Here is a 15929-nt window from a genome sequence, read left to right on the forward strand (position 1 = left end):
GAAGTCCGTCTAAATGAGCACAAAAAAAACCACAAGAACTGCATGTTCCCAGTTGCTAGCAGAGGGAGTTTGTACCGATTGTTCACAGCAGCATTTGGCATTTGTTTGGACTGAGAATGTGCTTCTCCCAGGGCACAGAAAGTTCAGAAGATGTTCCTATCAGAGTGAACTCACGGGGGACACGTTGGAGCTTAGTGTTAATGTTGTCTGGGTGTTTTTTTTACTTAACCGATGCCACAACTCCGCAAGCCTCAGAGCTGAAGAAAAGACCTGGACGTGAATGTGCTGCTGGTCCTTTGTAATCAAATGTAATGTAATTCTAAGCCTAGAGTCCACATTGCAAGAAGAGCCTTCATTTATTTTTTTCAGAATTTTATGCTTGCAATGTTCTTCGTTATATTTTGCCATTTTATTCTTGGGTACTACCTTTTTAGGCACCAATATATGAGTCATGTGGTAAGGTTTGTCAGTTTGTGAAGTCCCTGATATTGTAGATGTTGCAAAGTAAAGTCAGGGTGGAGTCCAGCATATGTAGTTTCACACTCCTAAACGTGTAAATCTTGTAGAGAGACTACACAGTCTTTTTCAGCATGATGGCCGGATATATCTTGCTGCTGTGCAGAAATAGGACACAATTGTATCTTTATTAACTACTACCTTTGCAAATGTCTTTGAAGCTCAATGACTGATCAGACTCTAAATGCAAATACCATCGACGCTGTGGGGAGACACGTGTCCATTTTCAGGCCTCCATCCCATGCAATCTGTGTGTAAGAGTCAAAGGGAGCCAGCCTGCTTGAACCTTTACTAACGGTTTCATCCTGAAGTTAAACACACGAGGACATTCATCAGTTTGACCACGCATGGACACACATGGACAAATTCATGACCCCCTCATTTCTCAAAGGGCCTGGCTTCTTTGTAAATGACATACTAAGAGAGGCATAACTTACCGAGCCAGATCAAATGTCAGATCTCCACACACACACACACACGCACCCCATATGTGGTCCATTCTCAAGCTCGTTATCCTTTTCAACCTGAATTGAAGAAGAGAGCTAGAGAGAGCGAATCCTAATTGGCTCTGCCACGTGGCTGGGGGGCTCTTTCATTAGAGGAACATCTGGTGGTGTAATCGCGTGAACTCTTCCCAGGGACTTCTCTCCACTCCTGCAATTTCACTCTGCAAAAAAAAAAAAAAAAAAAACCCCCGCTTCTAATTGGATTCCGACGTCTCCCGAGATCGTTCGCCCAGGTGTCACTCCATCAGGCTCAGGATGGAGTGGTTGGGCTTGCGGTGCGGATGGGTTACTATGGAGCGCTGATAAGCCCGGTCTGATGAAGACAGCCATTTGGGTCAGGCTCCCCAATGCGAACATTCACTGCACCCTCTTATGGGGTTATGATGAAGGATCATGCCCTTTCACTTGGCAAAAAAATCCCTTATTTGGTTACAGTTCAGGGTAATTTAAGATGCCGTGGTGCAGTTACGGTTAGTGTTAAACTGTGCGTTTTCATCCCAATGACTCTAATAAAGATCCACCTCATATGTATGAAATGAAATTGCATGGATCAGCCAAAGGGCAATGCGTTTTGTGCCTTCGCCAAGCTTTTGGTGTTAAACCTTCCCCATAGTACAAGCCACAAATGAAATACACATCCTTTAAATACTAATGACCCCCACATAGAGTCCTTCAGTCAGAGTTGCCAACCACCCGGGATCTCCCACGTTCAGGTCACATGTCATGCAACACCTCCCTCTGTAGCTCCGCCCCTGCCTCTGATTAACCACACCCTCATTCTGGATTCATTAGGATGGCCTATATGTCCTCTGAATTCACCCAATATGCTATTCATTGTCATACTCTAGTATGTCCCCGGCTTTTCTTGGTTGCTTGTCTTCATTCCACCCATTTTTGACCTTTCGTCCCGTTCGGTTTCTTTAATATGTTATTTTCTGCAGATCCCCTGTCAGACTGCATCTTAAACTGTTAAATCTGTTGTGTTTCGCTTCACAGATTTGCTCAAATAAACCTGTTGGCTCAGGCAGTCCTCCTGTATCTCTCCCGTTTGATATGACTTAACAAAACCTGTAAAAGCACTGAATAAATAATTACATAGAAAGATGTCGTTGCTTTTCTTAAAATGTACACCCGGTATTGTTTACATATAATCACAGATTCCAAACGGCACCCTTGATTGCTTCTAAGGTACGGTTCTGTCTGTTTCAGCTCTCGACGAGGACACTCTATGATGATTCACAGAAAATGTCGACAGGGTCAGGATCTATAAAATAATGCAGCTGCTCTGTGCAGTGATGTGTGCTGTGACTGTCTTTAGTGTCATCGTTCTCAAAAAATGCCGGTGTTCGCTCATCCCATCACAGAGAGCCCGTCTCCTATTACAGAATGAAACACGCTCAAACACATTCATTCCCATTGATTACCTGTCTTTGAGGATTGGCTTAAAAAACATAAACTTTAAAACAACAGACTGGTGAGTATAAGGCAAATCCATTAAAAAATAATAGGGATTATCATTCGTAGGTAATACTGACAATAAAAAAATGTCCCAGTTGTAAAGAATTGGTCATACGGAGAGGGATCCAACTGTGGAAGTATACAGTTTTTATTCAAACAGATCACGTGCACAGAATACGACAGATAAACTAGTATGAAGGTCTGTAGCAACAGTGTCTTCTTGGGGTGGTCGGGTCGGTCCAGGGTCATAACGGGAGAGCAGAGTCCAGGCGGTACAGAGGGGCTGGGCAGGAGGCGAAGTCTGGGGAGCGGGTCAGAACACGGGAGATCAAACGGGCAATGGACACGTTCGGTACGCGGCATGAGTCGGCAATACTTCACGACTAGGCAGTGGTAGGAGGGTGTATGAGTATAGCTGAGAGGGGGTGTGGTGATGAGTGACAGGTGAGGCTGGTTAAGGGGAGACCAGGTGGTATTCCTCACGCTAGTATTTGATTGTTGTGGCATTAGGGTGAAAGTGTCTGGTAGGGGTAACACAATATCTGGTGGATATATAATTTTTTTTTGAAGCATTAACCACTGATGAAGGATGGCAGATTGAACAGGAAATAAAACATCATACATCATTTTATGTATTCGATGCAAATTATTCTTTCTCCTGAGAAAAGCATCAGTCAGGTTTATATATTTTCCCTTCTCATATTTAATAAGGGCCACTTGGCAAAGCAGACACTTCACAAAACAGAATCAAGTTAGTTGAACTCTGCAGGATGATATTTCTGTAGGTGCCAGGATGTAAACATCCACTATATAAGTATAATCTCCAGACGTCTTCAGCATGTCAGTAAAGAGATTGGTATGAGACACAGCCTCGTCTCACAACACCAAGCAACACTATGACTAGAATGTAAATAGTTTTATAACACACAGACACACACACACACACACACTGAGTAGGAGGGTCAGTCCTGTTGGGAGATCATGCCATTAGGGTAACCTTCACACTGTAAAAAGCGTTGTTTGCACAAAACCAGGAGCGGTGCTAATGACTTGGACTGACTGGGCAGACCACATGTTCGTCCGGGCGGACACCACCTAAATCCCAGAATGCGCAGCTATTCATCAAAATGTCAGCAGAAAGTCTCCCAGAGATACAGGGATTTACACAGCTCCTCAAAGAAATCGCCGCTGGTAGCAGACTGGGGACGCGGCTCGTGGAAGCAACCGTCACCCATTACAGTGTCACAACATGACGTTTCATTTCAGGTCAATAATATTTTGTTCCTTTCATTTATGTAATATGGGAAATGAATAAACATAAAGGGAAGATCCCCACACGCCTGCATCCTACCACCTACATTGCAGTTCATCAAAGGTTGGACAATTTAACATTTATTACTCTGGTTTAAAGTGTCATAAGTTGCTCTCTCGTTCCCCGCAGGAGCCGTGCCTTACCCTCTACCCTACGTCCTCTCTGTGTAAATGCAACCGAATTAGCATGTACTTTGCATAATATGAATTAGCATACCGTTTGCATAATTCCCCCAGTCAAGGCCAGACTCTTGATTAGAGCATAAAGCACAGGGGCACTCAGGCAAGAAGTTTGAGTGCAGGCGCAGCACTTCAGAGCACAACATAACTCCTCCTGAAAGCGTGCTTTGTGTCCTATAGCTGGTACCCCAGCTTAAATCACAGGGATCCCGCAGGCGGCTGTGGGCTGCAGTCTCCGTGAGAGCCCGGGCCAAGCCCAGGCACATGTCATGTATACAGAGCTACATGATCACAACTCTCAACATGCTCACCTGTATAGTGACACTGTATTGGCAGTGATGGGAGCTTGAAAGGATGCAATGGAGGAGGCACGTACTGTCACTGGAGAGAAAAATAGGTTTATATATATATTATATATACATGAACAGCCATGTAGGAGGCTTAAAACTTGCTGAGCATCAAGGGTACGGTTGTGAGAGATGGATATTCATGTCACAGGTCGTGTACCATGGCAAGACTGAGCAAAGCAACAAGACATGGTGTAGCTATACTGCATCAGCAGGGTCTTCCCAGCTCTTCTGGAAGCACAAAGAGGCGGTTAATGTTGAGGACAGTGGGCACAGCGGTGGGCTAAAGAACCTCAGTGCAGCAGATGAAAGACGTGTATCGCTCACTTCCCTTCAGAATCCGACGATGTCCAGCAGTGACATCAGCTCAGAACTGGCAGAAACCGGTGGGACCCAGTTACACCCATCTACTGTTTGGAGAAATCTTGCCAAATTTTGTCTTCATTTAAGGATCGCATCCAAAAAGCCATAACTTCACCATGGAAACAAAAACATAGGGGGAGGGAGGGGGAGAGATCAATTTCAGGAGGTGCTCTGGAGTGATGTTCATAGTTGATGAGTCTAACTATGAAATATCTGGTTGTAACAGGAGGAAGTTTGTTCACTGAAGGGCTGGAGAGTGGTACCATAATGAGTGTCTGCATGGTGGAGGTTCAACAGTGAACCATGGTGGAGGTTCAACTTTTATCCAGTATATGTAGGCGTCACAAGACAGGAGCTGAATTCACCTGGGCAATGCATGTGAAACAGGTGCACATCATCTCTATCTTGACTTTGCTCAGAATGCTTTTATAATCAGTGGGTGAAATATAAGAGAGTAGGTGCAGGATGGGAAAGGTGATGTTTGCATGCATGCTGCGTTATTTGGGTAGTTTTGGTGCATTTTTAAACTCCTGCATGAACAATTGTCTTTGAAACTGTTATAAACACTGTAACTATGTAGTTGTTACATTATTAGTTATTAACACTATGCATTATTACCATACCATTGAGTGCCGTTCCCCTACAGCACTGGACATAGACCAACTCCTTTAATCACTGGTCAAAGGGACTAACTGCTTCTATAAGGTCCATTACTTCTGCTGATGTTACTGCTGTTTATGCTTTTCTGTAGGTCGATTTCTCCTGCTAGCTCCTCCCAGATTCTATAAATAGTCAAGCCTTGTAATCCTGATTCAAGTATATTGAAGTAAACAACAACAACAACCAGGCTACACTTCTGACAACTATACATCTGATGAACTATACTTCTGGTGAGCTATACGTCTGATGAGTTCTACTTCTGATGAACTATACTTCTGGTGAGCTATACTTCTGATGAGTTCTACTTCTGATTAACTATACTTCTGATGAACGATACTTCTCATGAACGATACTTCTGATGAGTTCTACTTCTGATGAACTATACTTCTGATGAGCTATACTTCTGATGAACTATACTTCTGATGAGCTATACTTCTAATGAACTATACTTCTGATGAACTATACTTCTGGTGTGCTGAATAATATGCAATTTTGCTTTGCTTATTTGTCCAAGGCAACTCTTAGTTTAACTTAATCACTGTTACAACACTGCAGAATCCCTCCCCTCCTCATCATCACTTTAATTTCAACCTTCCAATACATCAACCTCATTCAGATCACCTCCCTGCCCCTTTACTGCCATCATTAACTTACTCGAGGGCTCGCTAACATGCCAGTGGACCTCAGAAGTTTATACACTACTCCATAGATCACACACTAAACAGGTTCCCTATCCTCCTCTACCTCCCCACCCCCCTCACACACACACACACACACACACACACAGCCACCAGATCGGGAGCAGGTCATTAAGTGGGAGGGCTGCAGTGACCATGTGACCTCCCTCCGCCGTTGCCGTGTGACTCCTTCCCTCGTGGTTCCGTTCTCTTCCTTGTTCTACTTTCACACTTCACTCTCTCTCCCTTCTCACTTGTCTAGCTGCTCTATCCAGAGACCTTTTTTATAGCTCCATCAGTGCAGGGGCCTACGGCCGTCAGCAGACCGCAGGGTGACCATGGTTGAAATGACAGCGTAGAGCACAGCAGACAAAGCAGAAAAGACTTATCTCCCTGAAGCTGGCGCAGAAACACCAACTACAACAAGACTTGCACTCACGTTGCAATGCGCATGTTGCATAAGACAACTTGGTTTTCTTTCTCTCTCTCTCTCTCTCTCTCTCTCTCTCTCTCACACACACTCACACACACTCACACACACACACACACAGTACCTGGCAGGCACAACTGCTTTTGGGATGTGAGAAATAAGAAAAAGCAGAGACTGCACCAGAGTCATTTGGCTGCCTTTAACACCACCAGCAGGGCTGATGGAGAGAAGCTGGACTGGGTGTTCCACACTTCCTCTCAGCCAGGACCGCCCTCCAACCTCCGTAGGGGAAATATGGCTGACTAGTGGTTTTCCTTGGTTAAAGAGAATTTTGTTAGTTTGTTTTAATCCAGAACCACTGGGTGCCACTCCTGTCAGCAAAGAACAGGAAACTGAGGCTACATTTTGCACAGGCTCACCAAAATTGGACAATAGTAGATTGGAAAAACGTTGACTGGAGTGACGAGTCTCAATTTCTTCTGTGACATTCGGATGGTAGGGTCAGATTTTGGCATCAACAACATGAAAGCATGGATCCATCCTGCCTTGTATTAATGGTTCAGGCTGGTGGTGATGGTGCAATTGTGTGAGGGATATTTTTTTGGTATTTTTGGGCCCATAAGTACCAATTGAGCATCGTGTCAATGCCACAGCCTACCTGAGTATTGTTGCTGACCATGTCCATCCCTTTATGACCACAGTGTACCCATCTTCTGATGGCTACTTCCAACATGATAACGCACCAGGTCATAAAGCGTGAAACATCTCAGGCTGCTTTCTGCACGACAATGACTTCACTGCACTCAAATGGCCTCCACAGTTACCAGATCTCAATCCAATAGATCACCTTTGGGATGTGGTGGAACAGGAGATTCACATCATGGATGTGCAGCCGACAAATCTGCAGCAAATGTGTGATGCTATCATGTGAATATGGACCAGAATCTCTGAGGAATGTTCCCAGTACCTTGTTGAATCTATGCCATGAAGGATTAAGGCAGTTCTGAAGGCAAAAGGAGGTCCAACCCAATACATGCAAGGTGTACCTAACAAAGTGGCTGTTGAGTGTATCCTTGTATACGTTTTGGTTTCATACACAAAACACACTTTCAGTCAAATTACTTTGGCATTACCCTGGAGACTTGCTACATTCATTTCAGATAAGGAAAAAAATATGTCTACTTCAACACGGGGAAGAGTGAGTGCTACAGAAATTATGCCCCACGCTCACAAGAGATCACAACTGTCACCGTGGTTTATATCACCCGATGCTGCAGCTCTTTCCAGCACACCTCTCCACATTCCTTACACTTTAATTGTCTTTCCAGAACTTTCCCTTCCTGCCCTCCGCTCTCTTTACAGTCTCTAGGTATCTAATTATTTCCAGGTAATGGACAATAAGAAGGTGAATATGTGGACATCGATATTACTCGTAGCTGTCAGAACCTCCCCTGCTGAGCTAGTCCTGAGCAAAAGTCTCGTGAGCTGAGATTTATTGCCCACTTCAAACGGCCTGCGTGAGGTAATTTCGGACATTACGATGAAACTTCCAGAGCATTCCGAGCGAGTACGCAAATCCCAGGCCGAGAGACGTTCCTCGCCCCCGTCTGGACAAACAGATGACGCACCAGCATCTCACACACTGCTACATCATTCAACCCCCAACCATCGACCGACACTCCAGCCTATACCCATTACACCAATCTCCTTAATGTGCGCATGCCAAGATCGTTCCCAGAGGCGCAAGTATCGAGCAGAGTCCAATACACATTACTCTAAAACAAAGTGAAAGGGAGCTGTAGACATTTGCCTGCCTTGTAAATAGTGGAAAGATTTAGATTGGCAGCACACTGTTGGTGGGACTGCTAACCCCAATTCCACGCCTCCCTGGGACTGATCCACCACCCACCTCCACCTCCTTAGGGAGGGACACAATATTCATCCCAGTCAACTGCAGAGGTGATGGGACTCGTCCATGCCTTGCTTGCACCTTAAACGACCAGAGACTGGAGAGTGGCATTGATTTGTTTCTCGATAAATATCATCAAGCAGAGTAGTAGTGAGAAGAATGGGAGGAATGTGCGTGTGTGTGTGTGTGTGTGTGTGTGTGTGTGTGTGTGTGTGTGTGTGTGTAAAAGAGCACTTTAACAGTTTTCTTGCTGTATTTTCTGATGTCTTTCGACTTTCAAAGCAAACAAAGTCCAAAAGTGATGCAAGAGGATGAGAGGGAATGAATGTAAGTTCGGTACCTGTAGGTTTAGGATACAAAATGACAGGTTGCATCGATGGTTTGGCTTCAATAGACAGAGAAGAGGCACTTTTTCATGCCCAGCACAAAATGGCAGTCGTGACTGAGCTTTCTGCTATGGATTTATCTGGAAGAAGTCCCCCTGAGGCTAGACCATGTCAACAGCGTTTTTTTTTTTGTGACTGCCGTTTGGGTAATCAGAAAGGCGACGCTGCACGCCATGATGAATACGGAATGAGAGCGCGAGAGACGTGAACGAAAGCACGAGAGACAATATCGTGGTGCAAGAGACGATTTCGGCAGAATCCAATAAGCAACCCTTCAGATCCCATTAACTGGTGGCTTGATTTTCCTTTTTTTTTTCTTACTTACACAAGATCTGCTGTCGCTGCAACAAAACGTACTTTCTGTGCGTCCTCTTCTAGAACTGACCTTCTAACGCCATGTTGTTTAATGCATGTACAACAACTCTGCAGACAGGTTTAACAACAGAGGTGGATGGAATTGGTTGTGAGGGTCATTGGTCTTACTCCCCCTTACGGCACAAGCCAGATAAAACACACTGGAGACGTCTGCAGATCACGGCTTGAGGAAGGACCCCCAGACCGGGTTTTACACCACGATTGGGAGGAAAGATATGATAAAGATGTGTGACAAAAATGCATGTAAATAAAAATTAAATTAAATTAATGGAAATTTTGTGATATTTGATTTGACAAAAGCAACCAAAGTTATTTGGTTACAACAAATACAAAGTTGCTGTTTTTAATCAAATCATTCAGTATCAGAGGGATCAGTATCAGTATCAAACACTATTTGATGAAAAGAAAGATTAAAATTAATTTGAAGTGAAAACTGCAGTTTTAAATCACTAAATGATTTGAGCGCCTCGTGCCATTCATCATTTAATATTAATGGTATTTAGTACTGGGCTTATTTATCATCTAACTTCAATCGTTTTTTATATTTGCTCTGTTTATGGTTTGTTTTTGTTACATTTTTGTTACTTAAGCCTCTCATGGCAAAATATCAATCAGAAAGCTCTGCCTGCATGTTCTTGTTGCTCTGTGCTCTTTTGATGCTGTCTGTCAGGGGGCTGTGGTTTTTCGAGGTTAACATTTCTGTAAGAACTTCTAAAATCTATAATGCCAAGTTTGCTCCTTTTACTAAATTCTTTAGGCATTGTAAGAACACCACACTAGACCATAATTACCTGTAGAAATCAGTGATTTGCATTTGCACAAGTGATATTCAGCATGAAGTGTAGAAGGTTCATTCCGCAGAAACGTCGATCTGCCCTTAAATCCTTCTGCTACTGAGGACGTGCTTCACTATCATATCGATTAGCTTTAGTCGGTTATCGATAGCGCACAAACCAGCGGTGTGGCGATCCACATCAGACTAACGGAAATCATTAGCCAAGGAGGTCACAGCCGAGCCTGCGGTCCAACTATTCATTTGACACCGGACAAAGGGGGAGCAGTAGTGACCGCGGGTTAATATTTCTCAGAAATATTTGGAATTATTTAATAGCAGATATTATTATTTAATATATGCTACTTCCAGCCCTCATAGTGGCCTAGGCTGGGCAAATCTATAAGACAAAAACAAAAAAGTACTGATCGTGAAACTAGAACGAAAAAAATAAGAAAAAATCAATAAACAAATGTAACATTTCACTGACTTACTTGAAGTGAATGCAAACACATATATCTAGATGCCTCAAGTCAATGGTGAACATAGGTAGCATGCTCACCCAAAAACCAACGCTCCACACGCACAGAAAGAGAACATCTTGCCCTGGTTGCTGAGGCTCAGTGTTATTACTCCACAGCAACGCAGCAGGACGGTAGTAAATGCTTCGGTATGAGGCGTCCAGCCCAGTAGCTTCACTGTTATGTGTTGATGGCATCCACCATCATGGAGCACCTTCCATGACCGTGGAACGATGTTCTGGTCTCCCACCACCAGCTCCTGCCGACTCCGCTCTCCCGGGCCCCTGGGGGACAGGGTCCGAGGCCGCTGTGATGCACTCTTGGAAGAGAAACTGATCCAAGAGAGTGAAGGAGAATGGAACTCATAAAGAGGATGAGCCACCAATCGAAGAGCTGGATCCTAGTTATTTCATCTGATGATCGTCCCACCAGAAGTTCTGGCTACTTTTCTGTAGATCATGCTGAAAAAAATGCTGTTCTCTGTTCTTTTATTCCCCGCACAACTGATTTTGCTTGTGAGGGCTTTTGTGTACGTTTAATTATTCAGTAACAGAACTTTGCAGAGGAAAACTGTTTCTGTTTAGTTGCGTCAAAGTGATGTGTAGAGGCACAGAATCGTGTCAAGAGGAATTAAAAACATTTCCATGTGAAAGAGTTGCCAATGATCACTAGAGAAGGAATGCAGTATCAATATCCATAAAGTAACAACAGAAAACACACTGAACACTTTCATAGATCTGTCAGGAACCATTTGAGTAACAGAAAATATCCTAAATGATCCACAAGGTCTCTGGTTTGGTAAAGAAACACGCATGCAAAATGTTTGACAGGAGAATTGAACAGTATCTGTAGATGAGGTAGTTTAGTTAGATGGAAAGAACAGTTTCCATCTCAGACCACACCAGTTGTGGTAGCCATGGTGGCGTCCAGCGAGTGACATCCCCCGAATGAATCCCCCTGGTTCTTAGTGCTGCTTAAGTAAGAAACGTGTGGCTTCCCAATCAGTCACGTGTACCCCTTTCAGCACACGTGGGTCTACGTACAGCAGACCTAATGGCAATAAAACCATGGAAATAATGGTTATAAAAGCATGGCGGTTTCCGCCAAGTTCTCCTTTAACGTAAGACGACGGGTGCACTGCTGACATAGCAGTATCCAACTTCCATTAAATATCTATACGGAAAACATACATGGAGGATTTCATCGACAAAGCCGAGAGGAGATTGAAAACAGACGTAACAGCAGCATATAACACTGACCATCCAGTACCAACAAATCAATCAAAACTGTCCACTGTCCCACGTCATACCTGTGTGCAAGTCATTGTGCACGGACATGGGCTTTTTAAATGGAGCGATTCATCCTGAGATCATAAAACCACTGACTGATATGACATGCCACATGATCCGATGGTAATCCTCTCTTTGTGACCTGCTGTAGCACACGCAAACTGGCCCTCCAGCTGTGCGCTAACGCCGCGTTCAGGAATCGCACCTCATGAGACGTTTTTTTCTCGCATTCGTTACATAACGAATGAGAGCCGTTTATTTATTTTTTTTACCAACATGCCCTGAAAGACACATTGTTTTACAGTAAATAAACAGAAACAGAAGTACCCACAGCAGTGTGGATGTAACTAAAATCAACAGGGCACCTCCTTTGCCGGCACCGACCACAGAGGAACACACCGTGGTTGGGTTGTATTTCACACAAGCAGGTTTTTTTTTCTGCAGTAACGTTATGTGGGTGTAAGGGACCAGGTTGTGCAAGGAAACAGAAGCCATGCCTGTCACTGAGTTATTGTAAAGCCTTTGTAAAGAGAACAAAGAGAGGGAAGTGGCCATTTCTCATCTGCTCTCATTATCTGTACTTAATGAGTTAACCTTTTAACCCTTTAGTTCCCATTACCAATGCTGCACACTGTCTATCTGCAATATGCTTTAACTACACTGTGTTTTAGGTTAGAACGCGGTCTCACGGTTTCAGAGTAATCAGGATGCAAGCTGATACATGCTGCAGACTTAGCTGAGTGGGAGGTCAGGAAGAAAACACACACGTGTGTGGTTCACCATTTTATACCGCACATCCCACTGACTCGCAGTGCTTATTTGAATACAGGGATGAGACACACGCAAATTACAGCCTGCTTGAAGTTGCTACACATTCACCTACAAATGCACTTAGAGAGAGAGAATAGTGTATTAGTTATAGAATAGAGTATAATTGGCCTCTATCATATTCTTTTTAGCATTTTCTTATATTGTAGTTTATTAACAGGGCCAACAGTTCTGAGTTCAAGCATGAATCATTTTCTATTCCAGATCTGCAACAGCTGAGATCACCTTCAGTTACTGACACGGTCACTGATGGTCACTGACAGAGTAACTAACACAGAAAAGGAACAGAAAGAACAACGGGACACAAGAAGAACAGAACTGGTCATGTGGCAAAGAAAAGTAGAGAGACAGAGAGAAAGGGGGGGAGACAGAGAGAGGGGAGAGACAGAGAGGGGGAGAGAGAGAAGTAAAGGGTCTGGGGAGGTAGTGAAGAAAGCGAGCCGGCGGATGTAGTGCGGCTGGTTTAGTGGAGGTGAAGCACTGTGTGAAGGTTTAGAGTGAGTGATGGTTGTGGGCCGCGTGCGGTGAACATCGCGCTAATGCTGGCGTCCTCGGGTCATCTCCCCCTGACCGTTTGACAGCTGCCATCAGTCATGAAAAAAAGCTGAAACTCACTAGAATTCAAAGTAATCTTTCCCTGCCTCATCTACAGAACCATGTTCTTTTTATAGGTTTCGTTGCGCATTAGAATTGGAGGGAAAATAACATCATGAAAATGGCAATGCAATGACGCCTGATTAGCCTACGTACCCTTAGGAAATCGGTACCAAGCTCTACAATTAAGAGGCCATACACAGCTTACGGGAGCCGTCTGAAACATCATTGCTAAACTTTCTGCTTGAACAATCTTCCAAAGAGAGTATAAAGATTAGATCACTGCAAAAACTTTAAAAAATAGTTGATTTTAATAAAAAATACGTACATTTTACACACACACACACTCGTATACACGGTTAACACAATTCAAACACCGAGGTTCTGATCATTCAGGGAACAAACCGAAGAAACAAACGGGGACAGTGCTTGGGATGTAGGAACAGGCCGGATGAGAAGAACAAAGAGTTCAACGTGAGCTGGACCGGAGGGAGGCAGAATTGGGCAATACCGCAATGTGGCTTGCAGGCCTACCACTACACCTTAATGTATCTAATCCGTTACAGGGTGTCATGGACGCTCGCACGCTCAGATGACAGTCCCACTGGCGTCCTCATTGCTGGAAGCGCCGTGATCGTGGTTTGAGTGGCAACCATGGAGGATATCGGCTCTGGAGTCTGCACGGGCTGCTCCGGTATTGCTGTGACCGAGGACAGACTGACCCAGCTGGGGTTCAGGGGTGACGGAGAACCCCTCCTCACCCAAACACCCAGCGCCAAGACGTAGCCACATCAGGAGGTTATCTACCCGGCTCTTGAGAGTTTGGAGACTGTAATCTAGACAGCGCTCACTAAACTACACTATGTATTCACAGAGCAGAGGAGTTGTACGTTACGGATGAATTCATTTGAGCATTTTTTGAGAACCAAATGATTGATGGATGAACTTTACACTTATTGGAAGCAACCGGCATTGAAGGCACAAGCATCTATGACAACGGCTTCTTTCCTGATACCATTTTAGAGATGGAGATATGGACTTGCTTTTCAATAACTTCTGCTGTAACTGGTATGATCAGCTCAGGCTGAAAAGCATCACACCATGGTTGGGTTTCTGACGGGTCTACCACTTTCACAACTCAGACGATTTGGAGAGTTGTTCTTGACTGAAGAAAGTGTCAAAGCCAAAGTTAAAACCACTGCTCCACGAAGCACAGGGCATGATTTACTAGAACATTCTATATGCTGGAAAACCAGAATGTGTAGCTGTCTTTGCTCCCTAGAGGATTCCCTGATCCTCTGAGCATTCTGAGCAAATTCTAGCACGATTAGCCATGAAAAAAAGGACATTGTTTAATGCTTACTTGAAACAACTGGGGGGAAAAATGGACCTTCTCCATTAGCTGTTTTTACTTTGGCTGGTCAAACTGTGCTTTCATGTATTCAAAGTGGTTCCGGTTCTGGTTCCTGAAGTGATGGATCTTCAGCTGTGTGTGGCAGGGCTGACTGGGCGCCCAACAGAAAGGTGAGCGACTGCATTTTCAGGATGAGGAGACCTGGAAGATGAAGTTCTTTCCTCCACTAAGTGTCTTGCTACTCAGGGAGAGCGTCATGGAAGGTCGTGGTTCATGTGCGTAGAAGAGAGATGACCTGGCTTCTCAGAGAGACAATACATCAGTGGGCAGTGTAACGCTGGAGATGGTTCGGCAGATACACGGGCAGAATTTCTCACGAATCACAGACAGAGGGGATAGTCCACATCAAAATAGCACTCTGGGAAACGACAAAACTTCAACACGATATTTTTTTTACAATTAAAAGTCTCCGGTAAAAAGGGAACTATGGACCATTCAAACTTAATTTACATCTCAATAAACTTTCTCTTTTGCAGTCAACCAACATGGAAAAACATACAACATCTGAAACAAATGTATAAACTCTTATCTAAGAATATGTACGTACTAGTACATTATCTCTGAGTCCGCCATATGACTGTCTGTTCTGTAATTATCAAATAAAAATGTTATCAATTAAAAAAATAAGTCAACAAGAATGAACCAGCAGCATCTTGGTTTCTAGACTTTTCTACTCCGCAGCAGGTGACCTCTGAACTGTGCTCTGTGGGAAGGGCTCTAGATAAACGTGTTCAGTCATGAAGGAGGGGGGGCGTGAGGGCGCCACTCCCACTCAGGTAACAGCAGAGCTGAGCAGAGAGGGGGTTTCCAACACGGCTCCTCCTTCTCGCCGCCCAAGCTCGCCTCACCGAGAACAGCATCCGAGGAGGAAGAACGTCTGAGGAAGAAGAGCCCTCCGCATCTTCACCGCCTGTGGAGACAAAGAAATCGGCTTCATCACAAGTCGGTTCCCATCGAGCCCTCGTGAGAAGGAGAAACAAACTTGCGCGCTAACCGTAGCCCGAAGGGCACGAAAAAAGTCTCTTTCTTCCTTTCGTAACTGTCTAACTTCGAGTTTTATCATCTACTTTTTTTGGTGTACCGGCAATCGACGCAGTCGCAAAGAGCAGATGGTGTATGGGGCTAAACTTGGAGAGGAGCCTCTGAGGAGCCTCTGAGGGGGCAAAGGAAAAGTCATGTGGAACTAATCGCGCCTCTTCCCTGATAAGCCCTCGTCTGCACACTTAACACGAGCACCCTTGTCACCTTCCTTTGGTACTGCTTGGCGGAGGGGGGGCGGTTTTTACTCCTCGAATATGGTCCCTAGTGATAGTGAACGATTAGAATGCACTTTGGAAAAAGAGTACAGCCTGTGGGCATTTAAAAAGAAAGATGCAGCAAGAAAAGGCACGTT

At 44.4% G+C, this 15929-nt stretch overlaps 1 protein-coding gene across 3 annotated transcripts in view; it reads right to left on the reverse strand.

Moving 5' to 3' along the window:
• Positions 1-13414: 13414 nt before the first annotated feature.
• tnk2b (tyrosine kinase, non-receptor, 2b) overlaps positions 13415-15929 on the reverse strand; it is a 38071-nt gene continuing 35556 nt past the window's right edge. For all 3 annotated transcript variants that reach the window (XM_076981503.1, XM_076981505.1, XM_076981502.1), the window contains one exon: positions 13415-15446. In XM_076981503.1, the coding sequence (XP_076837618.1) occupies positions 15440-15446 (7 nt within the window). In that variant the 3' untranslated portion in view covers positions 13415-15439. The remainder of the gene's footprint in view (positions 15447-15929) is intronic.

This window comes from Brachyhypopomus gauderio, chromosome 19, assembly GCF_052324685.1.
Source record: "Brachyhypopomus gauderio isolate BG-103 chromosome 19, BGAUD_0.2, whole genome shotgun sequence".
Classification (NCBI taxonomy): Eukaryota; Metazoa; Chordata; class Actinopteri; order Gymnotiformes; family Hypopomidae; genus Brachyhypopomus; species Brachyhypopomus gauderio.